The sequence below is a fragment of the Pteropus vampyrus genome, unplaced genomic scaffold, assembly GCF_000151845.1.
Source record: "Pteropus vampyrus isolate Shadow unplaced genomic scaffold, Pvam_2.0 Scaffold306, whole genome shotgun sequence".
Lineage (NCBI taxonomy): Eukaryota > Metazoa > Chordata > Mammalia > Chiroptera > Pteropodidae > Pteropus > Pteropus vampyrus.
Genome location: NW_011889087.1, coordinates 2,174,777 through 2,195,055, shown reverse-complemented (window position 1 = coordinate 2,195,055; position 20,279 = coordinate 2,174,777). Strand labels below are relative to the sequence as shown.

Sequence of the window (20,279 nt, the reverse complement as noted above, 5' to 3'; positions counted from 1 at the left end):
TCAGCGATACTGGCATTCTAGTTAGAGTCCTGATATGGATACATTTTAAGTTTAAAAAGTTTAAAGAAAAATTTTAATAAGAATAAGGGATAATTTGAAGATATGACAAAATTCTTCAAGGTGGTATCCAGTAGCTGGAGTTTAACAAATCCTGGTAACTTCATGATTCCAATCTTTGAGCTCAGACAACAGGATAGAGCCATCCCTGCCCTGGCTCTCTCCTCTTACCCTAGTCAGATTCCCCTTTAATCGTCGAAGACCCCCCGCAGACCCCCAAAGCCATCCCTGGGTCCACCGAGCCCTTCCTGGAACGGGCCTTGGCAGCAGATTAAAGACTCTCGGCACCCTTTATCTTAGCCACGTGACCCTCGCTAGTGGGTTTCGGCCACTACACACCAGGGGCGGAGGATCCTGTGGGCCCCGCCCTCTGACCCGTGGTCTGACCCTCTTCAAACGCACCCAGAGGCGACTCCGCCCCCTGCCGCGCCCCGCTCCAGCAGGTCCAGCTCCACCCCGCAGCAGGTTAAGAGCCCCCAGAGCCTGGAGCTCGGGACAGACGGTCACTCGTGTGTGTGTGGGCGGGGGGGGTAGGAGGGGGCCGAGAGGGTTTGGTTGTCATGGCGACCGCGCGGTTAGCCTGGGCCCTGCGGGCCACAGCTGCCGGCGGGAGGCTGCTCAGCCCCCGAGGGAATGCGGGCACCTGGAGGTTGAGTGGGAGCGCTCGGCAGCCAGCAGCGAGGGGCGCCAGCCCCGGCCGTTGGCTCAGCACTGCCTGGGCTCCCGTGCCGTCCACACTAGAGGCGGTCGTGGGCGCGGATGATGAAGTCCACTCGCCTGCAGCGGAGGAGTCATCGTGGACGCCGCTCCCCGCGCCTCCGGTGCCCCCCGAATCCGCTGAGGCCCCAGGCAGCCGCTCGCTGGTACAGCGGGACATCCAGGCCTTCTTGAACCAGTGCGGGGCCAGCCCCGGGGAGGCGCGCCACTGGCTCACGCAATTCCAAACCTGCCACCCCCCGCCAGACAAGCCCTTCGCTGTCATCGAGGTGAGCAGAGCCCGGCGCTGACCATGTCACAGCGAGGGATGGGGGTTGTGTGGCGACATGTCGCCAGTCATGGCAGGACCAACTGCAGACTCTTCAGACTCTGCGGATTGGAACCGGGAGCTCTACAGAGCCGGGACGGGTGCCGGGGACTGGGCGAGGCTTTGAACTCTTCCAAAAGCCTCGCGCTCAGCCGGAGTAGGAGCCTGAGGACACTAACCCACCGAGTGTGATGCAGTGGAGAATGCCTCCCACCATGGGCGCAGTTACGGGTTCAGATGGCCAGTGGGGAACCTGGACTGGAGTCACCTGAGTCATCCCTCCCCCCAAGGTGTCCTAGAGTCCAAGGTCGCAGGGAGGAGCGGAGGGAGGAACACTAGTGTGAGATAAGGGGACGACAAGACCCAACAGGGCAAAGGGCGGAGCAGGTGGGTGCTGGTGGCAAGAAATGGGGCCTGACAGCTCCAGGGTAGGGTGGGGACACCAAGAGGGCCCTGTGGGCCAGCCTGTAGGATCAAGCCTGTGCAACAGGAGTCAGGGCCAGCACTGCGCCTCCTGAACGCCCATTCCTCCGCAGGTGGATGAGGAGGTGCTCAAGGGCCGGCTCAGTGTATCCAGCCTGGCCTTCGCCTTGGCCTTCCTGCAGCGCATGGACATGAAGCCTCTGGTGGTCCTGGGGCTGCCAGCTCCCACGGCTCCCTCAGGCTGTCTTTCCTTCTGGGAGGCCAAGGCACAACTTGCCCAGAGCTGCAAGGTGCTGGTGGATGCACTGAGGCACAACGCAGCCACCGCTGTTCCTTTTTTTGCGGGCGGATCGGTGCTGGGCGCAACTGAGCCAGCCCCCCATGCCAGGTTAGTGGCACCCCTGCTTGCCATGGCGTCCTCAGATTACACGGCCTGCGCCCGCCCTGCCCCAGATCAATCGAGGCGGCCCTCCGGAACACCACTTCTGGCCCACAGCTACGGCGGCATCGTCTCGGTGGAGACCGACCTGCTACAGTGGTGCCTGGAGTCGGGCAGCATCCCCATCCTGTGCCCCATTGGGGAGACAACCGCGCGCCGCTCCGTGCTTCTCGACTCACTGGAGGTGACCGCGGCGCTGGCCAAGGAGCTGCAGCCCACCAAAATCATCTTCCTCAATACCACAGGCGGCCTGCGGGATAGCAGCCGCAAGGTGTGTCCCCTCATTTCAGGTCCCACTCTCCACGACTCTGGGCCTGGCTGAGCCCTTCTCTTGCACCCCTTGAACGCCCCCCTGACGGGCCCCAGAGCCACTCTTAAGCTAGGTGGGTCGGCAATGGAGTGTCAGGGACAGGTTCACCGTGGTGCCAAGATCTCACTCCTCCCTGGCTGAGGACTCCGGGAGGAGGTAAGGGTAAAAGGGTAAGCGAGGAGAGGTCCGTGGGGTAGGGTGGTCCATGGCCGGCTCCGGACGCAGGTCCTGAGCAATGTGAACCTGCCTGCTGATCTGGACCTGGTGACCAGCGCCGAGTGGGTGAGCACCAAAGAAAGGCAGCAGATTCAGCTCATCGTGGACTTGCTCAGCCGCCTGCCCCACCACTCCTCGGCCGCCATCACCACCGCCAGCACGCTGCTCACTGAGCTCTTCAGCAACAAGGGTGAGGGCCACGGGCTGGGTCCCGGGAGTGAGCGCTGGCCATACCGGGGTGGGGTGAAGAGAAGCGGCCTCCTCTCTGGTAAGGAGGCCGTAGGCGGACGCCACAGCAAAGGCTTCCTGCTCTCGCCGAACCTAGCGATGGTGAGCAAGGAGGTGGACCTGACTGGGCTGGAACTTGCGAGAAACCAGACAGCGGGACGTGACTTGCGGGGGTGTGGGAAGATCCATAGAAGGCGTGGCTTGGGGTCCGGAACCACGTGGAAAGGAGGGGGCTGAAAGAAGGGGGCGGGACCAGGGGCGGGGCGGGGCGAGGCAGGACACGGTATCGTGGAGATGGGCGGGACTAGGAGAAGTAGGTGGGACTACAGTCTGCGGGCTGAATTTGAAGGAAAAACTGCATGGAAAATGCATCTCCTTGAGTGAATATTACATTCAAAATCTATGCAGACCACGGAAAGCATTTCACTGGGGGAGATCTCCCAAAGAGGGTAATTGTTTCACCAGTCCCCGTCCTATCCGGTACCCCCACGAGGCTGGCCAAACCGAGGAGTGGATGGGACTTAGTTGTCAGGCTGAACCTTCCTCCTCCGTCCCACCCCCCAGGATCCGGGACCCTGTTCAAGAACGCAGAGAAGATGCTGCGAGTGCGCAGCCTGGACAGCCTGGACCAGGGCCGCCTGGTGAACCTAGTCAACACCAGCTTCGGCAAGAAGCTCCGCGACGACTATTTGGCCTCGCTGCGCCCACGGCTGCACTCTGTCTACGTCTCTGAGGGGTGAGCCTGCGGACCCCAGTGCGTAGGGACGAAGGGACAGAGCTGGGCAGCTTCGGGCCAAAGAGAAGTCCCAGACTGACTCTCCCTTCTGCACCAGGTACAACGCTGCAGCCATTCTGACCACGGAGCCCGTACTGGGGGGCACTCCATATCTGGACAAGTTTGTAGTGAGCTCCAGCCGCCAGGGCCAAGGCTCTGGTCAGATGCTGTGGGAGTGCCTGCGCCAGGACCTGCAGACGCTTTTCTGGCGCTCTCGAGTCACAAACCCCATCAATCCTTGGTAGGTCCCGCCCTCCCCATTCTCCCAGGGGTCCACGGCCAGGAAGGCTGGGAACCCCCTTCTTTCATTAGCCAGTCCTTCCCCAGGGAAAAGCCTGGTCTAGTGTGGCCACACATTCTGCAGGGAGCAGACCACACAGGGAGCCTGAAATTTCCTCAGAGGCAGATCACTTAACTCCACTCTGCCCTGTGACAGTGGATTCCTTGAAGGGAGTGACACCCCCAACTCTCCCAGGGTCCTGAGAAATCCTGACCTTATTCCAGGCACAATTGCCAACTCTGACCCCAGGCCCACTGCACCATCAGCAGAACCCCGCCCCCCCTCTTCACTTCAGCAACTATCCCCTCACTCCCCACTACCCTGTGGGTACCAAATGATGAGCAAGAAACCCTTCCCTGGCTGCACAGCCAAGGCAGTGTGAAGAGAGCAAGGGATGTCCTCACTCTAACTATAGCAGAGTGACTCTGGCAAGTTACCAAACTTTTCTGCTTTAGTTGCTTCTCTGTGAAAGCATAATATGACCAGGTCTTGGCTGCTGCTGTGAGGGTAAAATCAGATAACAGACAACAGGTCCTAGCAGTGTCTAGAATGTAGTTAAGTCCTCAATAAATGAACTAGAGAGTAGTAAGCACTGGCCTTACCCTAAAAGCTCCCCACCCCCCACACCCCCAGGTACTTCAAGCACAGCGATGGCAGCTTCTCCAACAAGCAGTGGATCTTTTTCTGGTTTGGCCTGGCTGATATCCGAGACTCCTATGAGCTGGTCAACCACGCCAAGGGGCTGCCGGACTCCTTCTGCAAGCCAGCTTCTGACCCAGGCAGCTGACCCTCACCACCAGCCCTGCAGGCCCTGGGATAGCCAGGGAAGACCAAAAAACATGCCTGGAGGTGACACCAGGCAGCCACACGTTTGTTGGCTGAGTGAGCTGCAGACGAAGAAGCAATCCCCTACTCTACTCTGTCCACGGGGCCAAAGTGGGACAAGCACAGGAAGGAGAAGGGCCCACCCCAAACCTCCACATGCTCCAAAGCCACAACCAGATGGCCTTCAATTTTCAGTCTAGGGATGGGGGAGGGGGGAGTCTTGCCTTTGAGGCCTAAACTTAAGAGTGGGCCAGTTTCTGTGGCCTCTGTGCTGTGTTCTGAGGCTCCCTAGCCTAAACATCACCCCTATCTGCCTGATATTCTACCATGCATTTTCATTTTTGGGGGTCTTGTAACTTTTCAGGAGGCCTCAATTAAAATGCAAATACTTGTCTGAGAGTTAGCTCACATGTGAAAGGAAATGAGCAGTGTTCCTCTAGGAGCAAAATTTTGAGGGCTGAGGAACCAGGGGCTCCTAGAGGGAACAGAGGTGCTAAATGAGATGGAGGGCCCCCAGGATGAATGCTGACACTATCTCCCTCAACACAGCCCCCAGAGGGGCTCCCCTAATCCTAAGTTAGGAAACATTCTCCATTCCACAGACCAGACCAAGAGCAACCCCAGCTCCATTTCAGGTTTGTCCTAGGCCCCACTAGAGGCTATGTCTCCATCTTTATGGGAGCAGAACACCTCAGACTGGCAGAAGTCCAAAGCTGGAGGTTTCAACATTTTTGACCCCCACGATGTGCCAATAGTTGGGACTTTTTTCTGTCAGGAGGTACATGAACAAGTAGGGAGAGGGTCAATTAAGAGACCACCATGGCACATGAGGGGCTGTGACAAAACCAAACTCCAACAGCGGCCGCTGTCTTCCCTCAGAAGAGGGATGGTGTTGAGTACACATCCGGGCATGGGCATTAGACTTGACCTAGAATCCAGTTCTGTGGCTGGATTTGCCCTGTGGCTTGAGGCAAGCTGCTTACGTTCTTTGAGCCTCCATATCCTCATCTGTAAAATGTAAACACCTCAGCCTCACAATGGACACTTAATGTTAGTTCTCTCCTTCTAGTTGCACTCACCAAAGATTTCTCCAAAAACAGTTGGCACCAAATGAGGAGGGGAATAAAAGCTACAAGAGAGATTGAGGTGAGAGGTCAAAGCATACACTACCAGGAAAATTAGGAAATTCTTGAAAAGAGAGCCAAAGGACGGTGAGAACTCTCAGAACAGGGGAAAGATCACATGAGGACCAAGGTGGGGCTTAACTGGATACTGTTTTTCAAGAAAACAAAGATCAGTCACAACCAACAGCAAAGTGCCCCATGGGAAGAATAGAGAAGCAAAGCCAAATCTCTATATAAAATGTTTATTTTTGGAGAATTGTGTGGTCTGGTGTTTGGGAAGGCACTCACCCTCACCAGGCCAACCATGGAGTTGGAAACAGAAGGCAGGAGGCCGCAAGTTGGCTGCTGCCTGCTCCACCCCTGCACACCCGAGTAGACTGAGGCCTGCTCTGCTCTCAAGGTGGGTGACAGCCAGTGCTATTTCAGCCCCTGACATACCCTAACAACCTATGAAGCCCATAGGTTGGCTTCTTTGAAGCCCAGCCAGCCCCACAGCTTCTCCTGGGCTGATCTACGTGTCAATATACATACTCTTAGTCTCTGAAAAGCACTATGGAGCCTCGCTTCATCTGCCAAGTTCAGAAACGAATTTCTCACTTTCGCTCACTTCTGGTTCTCGGTCTTCTTTCCTCTGTCTCCCACGCTCGGTACCCCCACCCTGGCCCTGCCTTATCCGTTCTCTGGGACAGGAGACCTGAGAAACAGCCAGCCTCCTCCTAACAAACAGGAAAAAAAAAACCTGTAAGGCATCGTCATGAGGGCTCTCTGCCCCAAGGGCTAAGCCCAGGAATTGGGGAACAGGCCCACCTTTTACACACACACACACACACACACACGCGCGCACACACGCACACACACACGCACACACAGAGCTAAGGATCAAACACACCAAAAAGCATAAATAAACATAACCGGACCAGCAAGGTGGAAGGTAGGGTGGCCTTCAATGGGTCCTGTACCCATCTCAGCCTCTTGCTGTGCAACTCAACCATCAGTGGCCAGGATGACAGCGGCCCCAAAGATGCCCGCACTCTCTCCAAGGAGCTTCATCTGGTTCCAGAACTCAACGCGCCGTGTGTTGTGCCAGTAGGCAACATTGCCATCAATGAGCAGCATGACTGGAGGCAGCAGTACAGCCAGGATCTGGGCAGCCAAAGTCACATAGTAGCCTGACAGGAAGGCCAGGGCCAAGACGCCATACAGCACGAAGAATAGCTGGATCATGAGCTCCCCTCCTGGGAGATGGTTCAGATATGCCAGCCGGTCCTCCTTGCTGTGCTGCAGTGAATAGGCCTAGAGACAAAACATCCTCTAAGACTCTCTAACAAGCTGAAGAGTCTGTTGGGGGAAGGCCACCCCTAAGATGGCACTCCAAGTCATCCTCTGCAAGGCGGCCTTCTGACTCCCCTCTCAGACTTGGTGCTCTCTTAAAGTAGGGCCTGCATCTCTCCCTCAAACTAGGGAGCTCCATAAAGTTAGGGCCTATGTCCCTTCTCCCCCTGGGAACTCAGAAGGGTGGGGATGTGTCTCCACAGTCAGATTGGGGCTCTCATCTCTGAATCCAGAGCTCTGCACATGGGAGATGGTGCCCAGTAACTAAGATGAGGCCAAGTAGCCTGGGCCCATCCATATTAGTCTCCCCTAAAGGCATCAACAAGGACCATAACTTGTGCCTTTGGAAGGCCCCATCAGCTCTAAGTGGCAGAGTCCCAGCTGGGGCCTAAACCCTGCCAAACCTCTTTGTCTCCTCTCCCAGTCCTCTGGGAGCTGGAGCCATGAGAAGACCAGTCCATCTTGTTCTTCTGGCTTTCAAGCCTGAGGGTGAATTGTCAATCCAGCCTTTTCTCTCCCTAGTGTCAATAATATTGGAAGAAGGGACTCTTGGCCAGGTCTCCAGCACTTGGAGGGCTTCTGAGGCCCAGAAACTGGCAGGGGCAATTCCCAGGGGCAGGCCACAAGGACCTATATACAGAGCTTTATTCTGCCCACCTCCTGGGTTCTGCCAGGCATGCGCTCACATTCACTCCCAGTCAAGCAGCTCCAGCCAACAGTTCCCCAACCTACCACGCAGATGAGGTAGATGCCCAGGAAGACCTGTCCGGTGGACTGGAGGGAACGGCTGCGGGGTTTCCGCCGGTAGAGCTCCCCAGCACCGCTGGCCAGCACAAGAAAACCACCGATGATGGCAACTGTGCGTGAGTACATACGGACCTAGGCCAAGGCAAGGGGACCCCAATCAGGAACTGCAAGCACCACATTTCTCCTGACTGCCCAGAGCACAGAACTGCCCATTTCTATATAGCCCCTTCCGTATGATAAACCCTCTTACCATTTTTAAGTGTGGTGGGCAGGTACAGCAGTAAAAGATAATTCTTTTTATCAGAAGTGGCCCAGAGGGGTTAATAAAATTGTCCAAGGTCCTACAGAAAGCAAGTGGCAGAACCCAGAAAACAAATATTGCCCCTTTCTCATCCCCAGGTCTGCAGACTCGAATCCCCATGTTCCTTCCGCTATATAGTATAGTCTGTTCCATCAAAAAAAAACTCATTGAGCTCACTGTCCTGTAGCTGTTCACACATCTGCCTCCCCTACTGACAGTCCATTCCTTGCATGTAGTGCCTTTGTCTCGGATTATCTCCAAATTTGCAATGCCTGACACAAGTTCTGGATGTTACAGACTTAAATGCTGCACTAGGATTAATTAAATTTCATAAAATCAAATCGTTGGACCAGGCACTCTCCAAGGTTCATTTTGCCCTATGAGTCTGAGATTACTAAACTAATGGTTTTAAAGGATTCTGGGAACGAGGCGACTTGCGTTCTGGTCCCATCTGTAATGCTACTACGGTATGACTTTGGTTAAGTCTGTTTCCCATCCCTGGACCTGTTTCCACACTCTGAAAAGAAAGCTTGTGTGGCTATAAGATCCTTCCATTGTTGCAGCCTATAATAATCTCCACACTCTTGGAAGTTCGGCCTTCCCAGGATCCGCCCTGAGCATTTGGCTAACACCACGCAATGCCCAACTGCCCCGGGAAATGGCCTCGGGCTCCCCATGACCCTAACGAAGTCCTCCCCGGGGCCGAGGCGCTCACCTTCAGCCAGTCCCCGTAGTGGACATAGCCCCCGATGTAGGCGGCGTAGGTGCTAATAGCCAGCTGGAGTGCGGCCCCCAGAGCGAACCAGCGCCGCTTCACCCCGAAGGACATGAAACTGGCACACAGCACAGCCGCCCCCATGTCGAAGTACAGGTAGGGCACTGGGATGTCGGGCTTCCTGCAAGCCGGGAGTGGGAAAGCAACAACGCAGAATGAAGGCGGGGGAAAGAACGTTGACACCCCCTGACTTCCCGCTAACTCCACTTCTCCCCCAAACCAGAGCCCCCTCTCATGGCCGGGACCCCCGCACTATGTTCAATGCTCACTTTGCTCTGGACTAGAGCCCCTAACAAGTCCGAGGTCCTCAGTCCTCCCAGTCCAAGGGTCCCAACTTCTGGGCCCAAACTTCTTCCCCACTTCACCGCATCCCTGTTCCTGGAACGCGCCGTGATGCCCCGCAACGCAATGGGTGACCGCGTAGGGCCGCTCACCGGCGCGCCTCGGCCCTCTCGGCGTACAGCATGAGCTGGCTGAAGCAGCCCCAAAAGGGACAGCGTGTGAGCAACACTGAGCCCAACTGCATGAGCAGCTGCAGCATCCACCGTCGCGAAATCACCTTCGACGCCATCTTGGGGAAGGGCAGTCCGCTGAGGCCTCACCCCCTTCAGGGAAGCCAGCGCGGGGATGCGACACGCAACTTCCGATCTCACGGATCTTTTTTTTTCCCCACTTCCGTCGGGAAACAAGGCTCTCACTCTCTAGTTCTGATCCGAAGGAGGCGTTCTAGCTGCGTAATTCAGCCTTTCCCTCTGCCCATAGAGGCTTAAGGGCCCCTCCCGGTAGCTGCAAAATTGAAAACTAGGCTAGAGGGAGAAACAGTGAGTTCAGGACATCACAGGTCCTGAGCCGTAGATGTAATGAAGCGAACCAGTCTTTGAATGCAGCTACACCTGGGCTTCAATCTTAACTCCAACTATGACTTTGGGCATATCGCCTACTCTTTTCCAGATTCATCTGTGCAATGGAAAAAGACATCTACCTCATAGGGTGTTGTGAGGTTTAAATGTGACCATGTTGGTTCTAGAACATAGTTGGGGTTCAATAAATGGTGCATACACACACCCCAGACAAAATCCCTCTGCTTCTGTTCAAGTTCAAAGTAAGGGGTTGTCCTGGCTAAGAGTCACCTGTAGAGAAGTTTGGTCTTCGTCTGCCTTTCTTGTCCCCTGAGAGGAGAGAGGTCTGATGTGGACATATAAGACATCTCAAATCAGTCGATTTTCTCCAGCTCCAATACTCGGGCTCTTGCCCAAACTACCATCTTTTGTGGGTTTAACTGCAGCAGGCTTCCAAATGGTCTCCCCTTCTTTGTCCTCATTTGTTCTCAGCTCCCCTATTTTATGTTTTCATAACCATCAAGCACCTTCCTTTCAATCACTTAGCACACTGGCAATTACATATTTGTGATTCTCTTGTTAATGACTAGATTAACACTAGATTGTGAGCTCCATGTGGCTGTTTTTTATTTACTATTATATACTCCAGGCCTAGTATACAGGATACATTCATAAAGTATGTGCTGAATAGATAAATGAACAAAAGTGTTTCCACTACGTTTTGTACATAGTAGGTACTTAATTACTTTTTTGAATAAATAAATGGGCAAACGTTCTGGGCATTCTGGGATTGCCACAAAGCTGCCCCCACCTATCTTCCTGCACCACCCCTAACCTTGCTTCTCTCATCTACAAGCAGTCCCATAGGCCATTTAGTTCAGGGGAAATTTCTAGTTCCCATAGGAAGAGGGGGGATCATGTCCAAACACTATTTCTAACAATGTGAATTAAAAATTCTCTAAAAGCAGTGAAAGCTGGATAACAAAACACCTTTTCACATCTAATCTTTTACAAAGTCACTAGGGTAAAGTCTGAGTTTATCAGAAAGAATGTGAGAGAGGAATATATCCATGCAAAAACTAGGGAATGGAATTGTGTAGGTGTATGCTAGGGGAGGAATCACCAGGTAAGAATGAGAAAGCCTGGATTAGATGTCATTTTGCCTACCTCCCCTGCCCACCAGTGACAACCACAAGTAAATTTTCAATATAATACAGGTGCATAGTACAGAATAAACTTTCCAGTTGGTTTTATTTTTCCAGTCTCACCTGTCCTTGATTCAAATGGGACAAGATATATAGCCCTTGGTAAGGAGTTACGGTGTTGAGGACCGGAAATGGGGTCATGTATGTTCATAAAAGAGTTCTAGGAACCTGCCTGGTTTCTGCCAACAGGAATACCACTACCCCAGCCTACCTCCATCATTACTTTAACAACTAGCTTCTGATAAGTCCCCAAGACACCAGGGACATGTATGAGGTAGGGGAAAGGAGAATAGGATTAATAGTTTTCCTCGATACCCCCATCCCTCTTCCTCAGAGGGGTGTTGAGAAGGATTAGGGGCCAAATCCTTCTTTTTAGGACTGGGAAAGATGCTGGCATTGTGCTAGATCCAAGGAAAGGAATAGGCAAGTGGGAGATCCTAGGCCCTGAGAGATGAACACAGCCATTTGTCTTTCCACCCAACACCATTCCTCCCACCCATCTGGGCAGACAGCTAAGTCTGAAAAACTTCCGAGGAACATCTTTTCCTCTTCCACAGCTCCATCTGCTCTCCTCAATCCAGATGCCTCAACTTCTCTCTGCAGCGCCTGCTGTCTCCAGAGGGCTCTTCCACTCTCCAGCTCCTCTGGGGCCCTGCTTGTGCTTGCCCTCAGCCATGACCACAGCCACAGCACAGTAGCCATCTCAGCCAGGCTGAGCCAGGCCTTCACACTGTTCAGCACTGCCCCCACCAGGTGCCCAGGTCAGCCACACACAAGTGCCAAAGTTGGCCCAGCTTTCCAAAAGCCCTCTGCAGGTCACAGTTGCATACCCAGAGGTTACTGGCCAGCAGCAGCCACGTGCCTGCTGTCCAGATATCCACCATCACTTTGAACTCGAGGTGCTGCAGACAGTTGCCTACAAGAGTGAGGAGGCCCAGTGCCCATAGGGCTGCAAATGGCTCAGTCTCCAGCTTGCTGATGTTGTTCCCAGTCAGAGAGGACCACCAGGCCTGGCTTGGTGGCCACAGCTGCACCAACTTGCTGCAGCTTGTGCTCAGACAGCAAGAGCCAGTGTAGGTGAAAGAGGCCCCCAAGCCCACTGTGCCCAACTCGGCCAGCTGATTGTGGCTCAGGTTGAGCTGTTTCAGGTCCCCCAGGCCCCACAGGCTACAGGGGTCCAGGGTAGCAAGCAGTTGTGAGAGAGGTCCAGGCAGAGCAGAGAACCCAAGGTAGCCGAGAAGTCCAGGGGCGAGCAGGCCAGCTGGTTGAGGCTGAGGTCTAGCTGCTCCAAGAAACCCAGGTCCCCCAGTGCTCCACCAGCCGGATCCCACAGGACATTGTGAGAAATCAGCAGCCCCCAGTCCCCACAGGCCCTGGAAGGAGCCACCTGGCAGGCAGCTGAGATTATTGTGGCTCAGCTCCAAGAGCCAGACTCTGTCAGGGAGCCTGGGAGGGAGGCTGAGCAGGTGCATGGTGCTGGGCATGTTGCCGCTAGATTCCTGAGCAAAGCGGATACCACCATTTTGGCCATGGCCACTCTAAGGAAGTAGTAGCCACATCTGCCCCATCCTTGCCCTTTGAGGGCTGGGGTGAGGATGGCATCACAGGTGCTGCAAGACCTTCGTGCCTCACTCCTCCACCCAGGATCCTGGACAAGCATGGTAATGCTGGGGTAGAAAAATAAAAGCAGACACCATTCAGGGGTCTTATCATTTGCTGGGTTCCCCAAAGTGGTCTCAAGGAATCTTCCATTTCCTATGATTACCTGCTACCCAGATTTCTGGTAAGAGCCATCTCAGCCAGAGACCCCAGCATCCTGATTCCCCATCCCCATCCATTCTCATTCCTTTATTCCTACTTAGGATGAAAAGCATCACAGAAGGCAGTCCTTTTAATCCTCCAGACTCCTTCTTTACTCCCACTCCAAACTCCACCTCACTTATTTCCCACACAGCCCTTGGAGAAATTTTGCTTTCTCCTGCCTGCAGCATAGATCCTCAACTAGATTCTGACCTAATTTGGCCTTTGAGGTCAAGGCCTCAGGCCATGGAAGCCAAACGCAGTCACGATACTCCTGGCAGAGTGCAGCTCCAGCCCAGGATTGCCAGTGGAAAGAATCTCAGGTCTAGTTACCTGCCCTCCTGGCCTCTGGCCAGAGCCCCACTCCCAAAAGCAGTAATCAGCTCTCAAGGAAGCCACAGCCCTGAGGGTGGGGATGAGATGGGTTGAAGAAATCTCCAAGGCCTTGTGGCCTTAATATCTGGGGAGCAGGATCCTACCCTGCCTTTCTGAGAACAGGTTCCTCCTGCCCTCTTTCTCCCTTCTGGAACCTACACCCCGCTCTCTTATCAGGATGGCAGCTTGAAGCCCCTTGGAACCCGCCCTCACGTCAGGAAGGAGCCAGGTGTCTCCTCTGTCCTTCTACACTGCCTGCCTAACAAATCTGCCATCATCTAGAATTCACCTGTCTTATCTGGACACGAAAGAAAGGAATGAACTCTATTGTTCCCACTAATCCAAAGCTCAAAATATTCCACTCTGGCTTTCAAGGAGTCCCCAGTATCTCTTTTTGAAACAAAGAGGGGTCTGGGGACAGAGTATCTGTACTCAACGCTTTTGCCTGGCCCTAGAAGGCCAAACAAGTAACTTTCTTGCTAGGTTCCCCAGTGTGTTCATTAGCTCTGCCCAACATAATTCTTAAGAGAATAATAATGGCCATATAGAAGATATGGTTACTAAGGGCCAGGCATCTCATTAAAGGCTTCATTTAATCTTCAACTGAGATGCTCATTTGACAGATGAGGAAACTGCTGTTTGGCAAGGCTAAGTAAGTTGTCAAGTCATATTGCTAATTAATGGCTAAGGTGAAATCATACACAACTCAGGCCTGAGTCCAGCCATGCTCCTAATCACTAAGCTAGAGTTCTCCATGCCAGCCAAACACCCCTCTAAGAAGTCGTGGTCTATAGGTGTATAACAGATTATCCCCAGAATGGGAAAAGCAACCTAGGATATGAATCTGAGCTGTTGGTTGATCAGACTGAGTCCCTTTGAGTTAATTCAAGTGATCTGGTTCAGGAAAATTAAACTGGAAAAAACTGGGGAATCACTGTCAATAATTTTTGAGAAAACATTACAAACAGAAGGTTGCCAGAGACTTGGCTCAACAAAAGTTCCAATTTTCAAGTCAGACAAGTAAGTGTAACAATTAACAAAATTCAAAAAGGGCTCATTGAATATGTTATCTGACCAGTTACTTAAAACGTGACCATCAGGTGCCCACGTCAGTTCATTAAAAAGTAAGTTATACCCAAACAACTTGACTTCCCTTTTTGACAGGGTTACTAGATGGCAGTCATAGACAAACATCTGGATCTTATTAAACTCTCATGATATCCCTTTGGATAAGATGAAAACAGAAGACAGTTTGTAAAAATTGGAACTGACAAGGATAACTAGAATATTATAGTCGAGATTTTTTTAAAAGCTCTTAATAGGCTGGAACAGTTGGTTAAAAATAAGCCATTTCACTAAAGACAAGACAGCTCCCAGTCACATTTGCCAGTTTAGCAACTCCTATGCCTCTTACCCAAGGGCTGTGAGGAAAAGGAAACATCCTAGAGAGCAAGGACTAGCATGCAGGAGACCTGAGCCTAGTTCTAGAAATGAGCAGCTGCTCAGGGGACTAAAGGGCACTTCTCAAAGCAGTAAGCTCCCCATCAACCCAAGCATTCAAGTAGGGTCAGTCTGTGGATGACGCTATAGAGAGGATATTTAAACCAGGAGACTGGACTGTTCCACTTGAGCTTGAAGGTCTCTGGCATTTCTAAGTGCTGCGATATTTGTACTGAGCCTCCGATACCACACTTGGGCCAGCCCTGGCACTGGAAGCAACCTATATTTTGCACACTGCACACCAACTTCTGGATTTACATAGCTGCATATCCTTCCTATAGCCAGTACATGGGGGATGACAGCAAGATAATTTCAGAAAGGCTAATTCATAAGACCAAAAAAAAAAAAAGAAAAAAAAAGGCTAATCCAAACAAAAAAGTGTATTTGATGACAGCATCCATCTGTAGGCATGAAGAGTCCGTCACTACAATTACTCCCTTGCAAATATCTTCAGTTGAACTCCCTTCTCCCTCCATACAGACCTGATGAACGCCCTGCCCTGGTTGTACCCAACTATCCACTTTTTGTGTCTGCACCCAAGCAATTCAACACAATTAACACAAAGCCACACGATGAGCACCTGGCTACACCGAGTACACACCTCTAAAGGGCACTCAGCAATTTTCCAGTATTTCCCTCATTTCCTGAGCCATAGGACACAAGGTCCCTCACCCTCCCCTCCCTATCAAATCTACAAACTCACTTGCAACTGTACTGTCTTCTACTTCCTTTACAATGGAAGAAGGCCCCCATTCTATGAGAAGCCAAAACATCTACTGTGGCCATGGATCTCACCTCTCAACTTCTTGGAGTTCATGATGAGGTAACAACTAATGTTAGGCTCTGGCCCAGTCCTCTAACTCTAGAATCGATTTCCACTTGCTCATCTACCATCTGCTCTTCAGTGTTTCATGGGCAAAACAAAACTCTTTGACTTTTCCACAAACCTCTTGCTCTCTCATTGTTTGTCATCCACCTAGAAGCCATTCTTAGTTCCTCTCTTTCTCACCTACAATCCATCAATAGGTCCTATCAGTCCTAAAATCACGGTCACCACCATCTCTTGCCTAGACTCCTGCAATGGCCTAATGCAAGTCTTTCTCTTCCAATGTTGCCACCTAACGTTGGACTAAATCCCTTTACACCTTAAAACTCTCTAACAGCTCCCCACTGTGCCAAGAACAGAATCAAGTCCCTACGATGGCTACAAGGCCCTGCGCGATCTGGCTATTTCTCCATCCTGCTGACAAGGCTTCAGCCACCTGTCTTCTAGCAGTTCCTAAACATTCCAAGCTCTCGTCAACCTCAACTTTGGCACTTGCTGTTCCCTCTATCCAAGCACTCTGTTAGCACCTTGTTCTTCAAATTTCAGCTTAAGTCACACCTTAGAGGCCACCCTCCAGAATAGTTTCTTTAGAGTACTAAATGTACCTCCCTACAGTAAGTACTACTTTAAACCAAGGAAAGACCAGAATGTAGGGCCAGATCAAAATAAACCACTTGTTAGCCCCTTCACTGAAGACTACCTGCTGGAGTCAGCATTGGAGTAGTAGAGAGAAAGGGGAGAGGTTAGCTGAGAAGTCACTAGAAATATGCCTTACCCTCACCTTACCTTGTCAGTTAAGAAAGAAACTTAGTTCCATTTTAGACTTTCAAAAAATTGAAAATTAAAGGAAAATGGGACAAGGAGGCCACAATCTGACCAGTGTTGGCTCCAGCTGCCAAAGTCTGCTTTGAAGAAAACTGGAGACAAGCCCTGCTGCTTCTCAGGCTGGAGCCAAGTACACTTTCCTCTCATCTCCTGTCATGTCCTTTACTGTCCCTTGCCCTCTTTCCAAACTTGACTTCAAGCTTTCCTCAAAACTCAAATCAGTCCTGGATCACTTTTCATCTTGGCTCAGGTGACTCAGTTATTAAACTAATGATTTTCAAAACACTACCTTTGGTCTTACATCAATGGCTGGGTGCATGTAAAGTCATAATCCTTGGAGTCTCAAAATTCCCCATTAGGCCACTAAAGATAAACCTAAACAAATAACTATAATGCAAGTCATACATGCCACGTGACATGATATAAATGACAGGAATCACTTTCCATTTTAATTGCCAAGGATGGCTTCACAGGTGGCTTTGAAGCAAGGCATGGTAGTATAAGACAGAATTGATTATTATACTTTGTGGGCCAGGAATGAAGGAATGAGTTGGCAAGTTTCTTTTGACATCGTGAAGTACACCACATTTTCAAAAGTGCAAGGGTTAGGAAGAAGCGTTTTAGGATCTAGATAGTATCCCTTTTTCACCTGTAAAGTATTTCGTGGTTTTTTTTGTTAAACTCAAAGTTTAGGTGGTATGTGCTGATTTCAAGTTTCTTAAGAGAGAATTCTATGGCACCCACGGCCTCCAGCAGTGACAAGAATGCAAATCCATCCCATAAAAAATTATCTTCAGAGATGACTGATCCCAGTTCCCAAACTCTTAACCCCACCACTCACCCTACACACTGTAGCTTCTAGCATTATACATTCTTACAAATTCTTACAAATTCTATTTCTGTGTATGACTGAAAAACCTCTACTCCTTCTTCAACCAACATGACTTACAGGAGTACAGATCTTGACACACATTCTTAGCTTCGAAACTGTCAAGGAACCTTTACCCTGCACCAGTGGTTCCCAGGCTGGAGCCCCTAAACTAGTATTGAAGTGCTTCAGCAATTTTCAAAACAATAAACAGAAATCAGTAATGAGCTGCTCGGACTTAAACAGCAAATTCAATATCAACTCAATGTGGTAAGGCTCTTTATAGTATATGGATTGGATGCTCTAAATAGCAGTAAACCCAAAGGCACATGTGGTGGTGAGGAAGTAATTGGGCGCTGAGGTATGTGTGTATTTGGAGAGGAAGAGGAATTTCTCAAAGACAAGGAGATACTGCAAAATTACCAGTACACGTTTCAGTTTCAAGACTTCTGCACCCCAAACAGTTCAATATTCTTTCAATCCTGGGGACAATTCTCCCACTCACCTGTCTCATCTGTGTTCCATCCTAAACCTGGTAAACAACCATCAGCAGTACACATGCCCACAATCTGGAAAGTCACAGAGCAGTATTAAGAGCCCAAAAGTGGATAAAGCCTGGGGTTTTGTTCCAGCTCTGCTGCCACAGGCAGCAGTGGTACTCTTGACAGGTCACTCAGCCCCGGTGTAACTCACTCCCCTTCTTTCTGTAAAATGAGTGGTTTTCAAATTATAATCAAAGAGATTCCTCAGGGACTCCAGGGAAGGGGCAGGGATGAGATATGAGACTGAGAGGGCAGGGCTCTGAGACCTCTAACTCTGCCCAAATGTTTTACATATTTGCCTCACTTATAATGCCATCTAAACGAAGACTTCTAAAACAACGTTGGAGCCTCTGGAAATCATCTAATCCAGTCTCATCTCCAGATTTAACCATTCTAGGACCAAGCTAACATTTACATTAAAACTTACAAAGCACCTTCTAAGTATTAAGTATTTTAAATATCTTATTTCTAGAAGATGGGTATTACTTCCATGTTTACAGTTGGGGAAACTAAGGCTCAGACAGATGAAATGACTTATCCACAGTCGCAAAGTGAGGAAATGAAGATATGATTTGAACCCAACTATTTTTCCCCAAAGTCCTTATTCTTCTTCTATACTTGTCTTTCCCATCATATTAACTCCAACTCTTGAATTGCTTAAGATTCGCCCACATCACTTCATAAACTAAAACTGAAGAGTCAAATGTGCTTCCTACCAGAAACAGTTGGTACACACAGTCTCCCACTCAGACCTAGAGACTAATAGGAAGGAAATGACATGGGACACATGGCAGGGCTTCCTCCCAGCCCACTATTTCCCACTAATCACCTTCATTCCTTTAATTGCACCTCTTAGGTTTTCTAGGTCTTGCAAAGTCTCTTTTCCCTTCTCCAGAAGCCGACATTTCCATGCAGACCAAATCAAAGGCTTGGTACTTTAAATCAAGTTCTGGCTAATGGCAGGTAGATAGGAAAGTTTACTTCTCAGTCTTCTCTCTTTTTCCTCTAAAAAGTCCTGTAACAAATGGTCTTATGCATGTACCCAGCCCCTTTATTCTCCGACACCACTTAGACACAACTCCCAACCTTGGACGCCCTTAAGTTATACACTTTATACCACATTTCTGGATGTTCTCAAAGGGTGGAAAGAGATGGTAAAGAGTAGAAAGCAAAGAATCTAAAGAAAAAGGTCAAACTTAAGACATACTTTCAGATTCCCTCCATCCAGGGCCTCTGAAGCACACGCACAAACCTGAGACATGAGTGATGGTTAAAAAAATTTGGGTTTTTATTGTTTTTGCTAAACAATACTAAAAAAAAAAAAGTTTAAATTTGGACAAATATTTCCTCAAACATTTAACTAGAGAACTTCTTTTAGAGCAGACAAGGTCCTTGCAATCTGTGAGGTAAACCAAGGTTGCCTCGCCTAAAAAAAAAAAAAAAAAAAAAAAAATTTCGTTTTGAAGGCAGGGCTTGAATTATTTAATTTTGATCCATTTATTTAATTAAAAAAAAAAAAAGGAAGGGGAAAGAGATCATGGCCAAAAAAATAGTAGTTAATCCTACCCCATCCCCGAAGCTCCATTACCCACATCTCACTCAATGCCCAATATTCAGATGGTGGCACACTCTGCCCTACTGGACTGCCCAGAAGGATGGGTAACAGGTGCTAGTTTTAGCTCTCAGCAGGTTATTCAAACCAGACAAACTGGTGAGCTAAAGTCCAGAAATTCTTTCCAGGTTTTCTGCCCATCAGCTGAGCACATACAAACTGTCAAAGCTTGTAAAATTTAAGGGGGACAGGGAAAGGCATAAGAGCAGGAGGTTGACAGAAATGAAACTATAGGTCACCCAAGCTTTCTCCTGGGCTAATGACTTTGAATACAGACAAAGAAAGGTTAGGATAGGTGGAGTCCAGGTTTCTGATGAAAGAAAATCATCCCTCGAAGAGGAGTTGAGATGTGTCATGCAAGAGTTCTTCCTGCAGAGGGCACAGGAGAAAGGGCAACTGACTCTCCCATCTAGGAGACAGGAATAGTGAGGAGGTTCTTCTAGTACCATGAAATTAAACAAAAGGCTGAGGGAGAATCCTGAGGTTCAGGTTAAATGTGGGACTGGTACACACAGAAAGATTAAAAAGCCAGCAGGAACCCTCAAAGCCAACTCCCATCTGCATACACTGGCTCTACAAAGCACTGCAGGAGATTCTTGCTGTGAACTAAGTCAAGTTAATTGCCTGGCTATGGGTAGTGGGGAGAACAATACATTTTTATTTTTGGAGGGATGAGGTGGGAAGAGCGGCCATGATCTAGTAAAAAGAGACCTGCAAGAAGCAGAAAATATTTAGAGAACATTTTAATATATATTTTCATATATATATTTAAAGTTAAGAAAAATAAAACTAATTCAAGCCATGCCCTGTGCAAAAAAAGAAAAAAAGAAAAAAAAAGAGAAAAATTTAAAGTGAGACCTCTGTCTGCTGCTCTAGTCTCAACTTAAGTATCACAGTCAGCTTGTTACTTTTATTTTGGAAGAGAAGATGTAAAAGTTTCTTTCAATCATTCAGAAGGCAAGTGTAGCCACTTATAAAAACAGAATGGCAGGGACAGACTAGGAAAGAAAAGTCAGAGGTGGAAGGGTAGA

At 49.9% G+C, this 20,279-nt stretch overlaps 2 protein-coding genes and 1 long non-coding RNA gene across 3 annotated transcripts; 1 reads left to right on the top strand and 2 right to left on the bottom strand.

Annotated features, from left to right (window-relative positions):
- The first annotated feature begins 617 nt into the window (after positions 1 to 617).
- On the top strand, positions 618 to 5,795 carry NAGS (N-acetylglutamate synthase). The gene is made up of 7 exons (XM_011377204.2): positions 618 to 1,043; positions 1,618 to 1,892; positions 2,001 to 2,214; positions 2,479 to 2,659; positions 3,262 to 3,433; positions 3,531 to 3,713; positions 4,386 to 5,795. The coding sequence occupies exons 1-7, from the start codon at positions 618 to 620 to the stop codon at positions 4,537 to 4,539; spliced, it is 1,605 nt and encodes a 534-aa protein (XP_011375506.1). The 3' UTR covers positions 4,540 to 5,795.
- A 134-nt stretch (positions 5,796 to 5,929) lies between these two features.
- TMEM101 (transmembrane protein 101) lies at positions 5,930 to 9,497 on the bottom strand. Its single transcript, XM_011377203.2, has 4 exons — positions 9,291 to 9,497; positions 8,797 to 8,977; positions 7,766 to 7,912; positions 5,930 to 6,994 (listed from the first exon to the last, which is right to left on the bottom strand). Exons 1-4 carry the CDS (start codon positions 9,425 to 9,427, stop codon positions 6,686 to 6,688), a joined length of 774 nt encoding a protein of 257 aa, XP_011375505.1. The 5' UTR covers positions 9,428 to 9,497; the 3' UTR covers positions 5,930 to 6,685.
- Positions 9,498 to 16,644: 7,147 nt separating this feature from the next.
- LOC111730302 lies at positions 16,645 to 18,954 on the bottom strand. The gene is made up of 2 exons (XR_002776629.1): positions 18,466 to 18,954; positions 16,645 to 17,798 (listed from the first exon to the last, which is right to left on the bottom strand). It is a non-coding gene; the product is annotated as an uncharacterized LOC111730302 (long non-coding RNA).
- Positions 18,955 to 20,279: the final 1,325 nt, after the last annotated feature.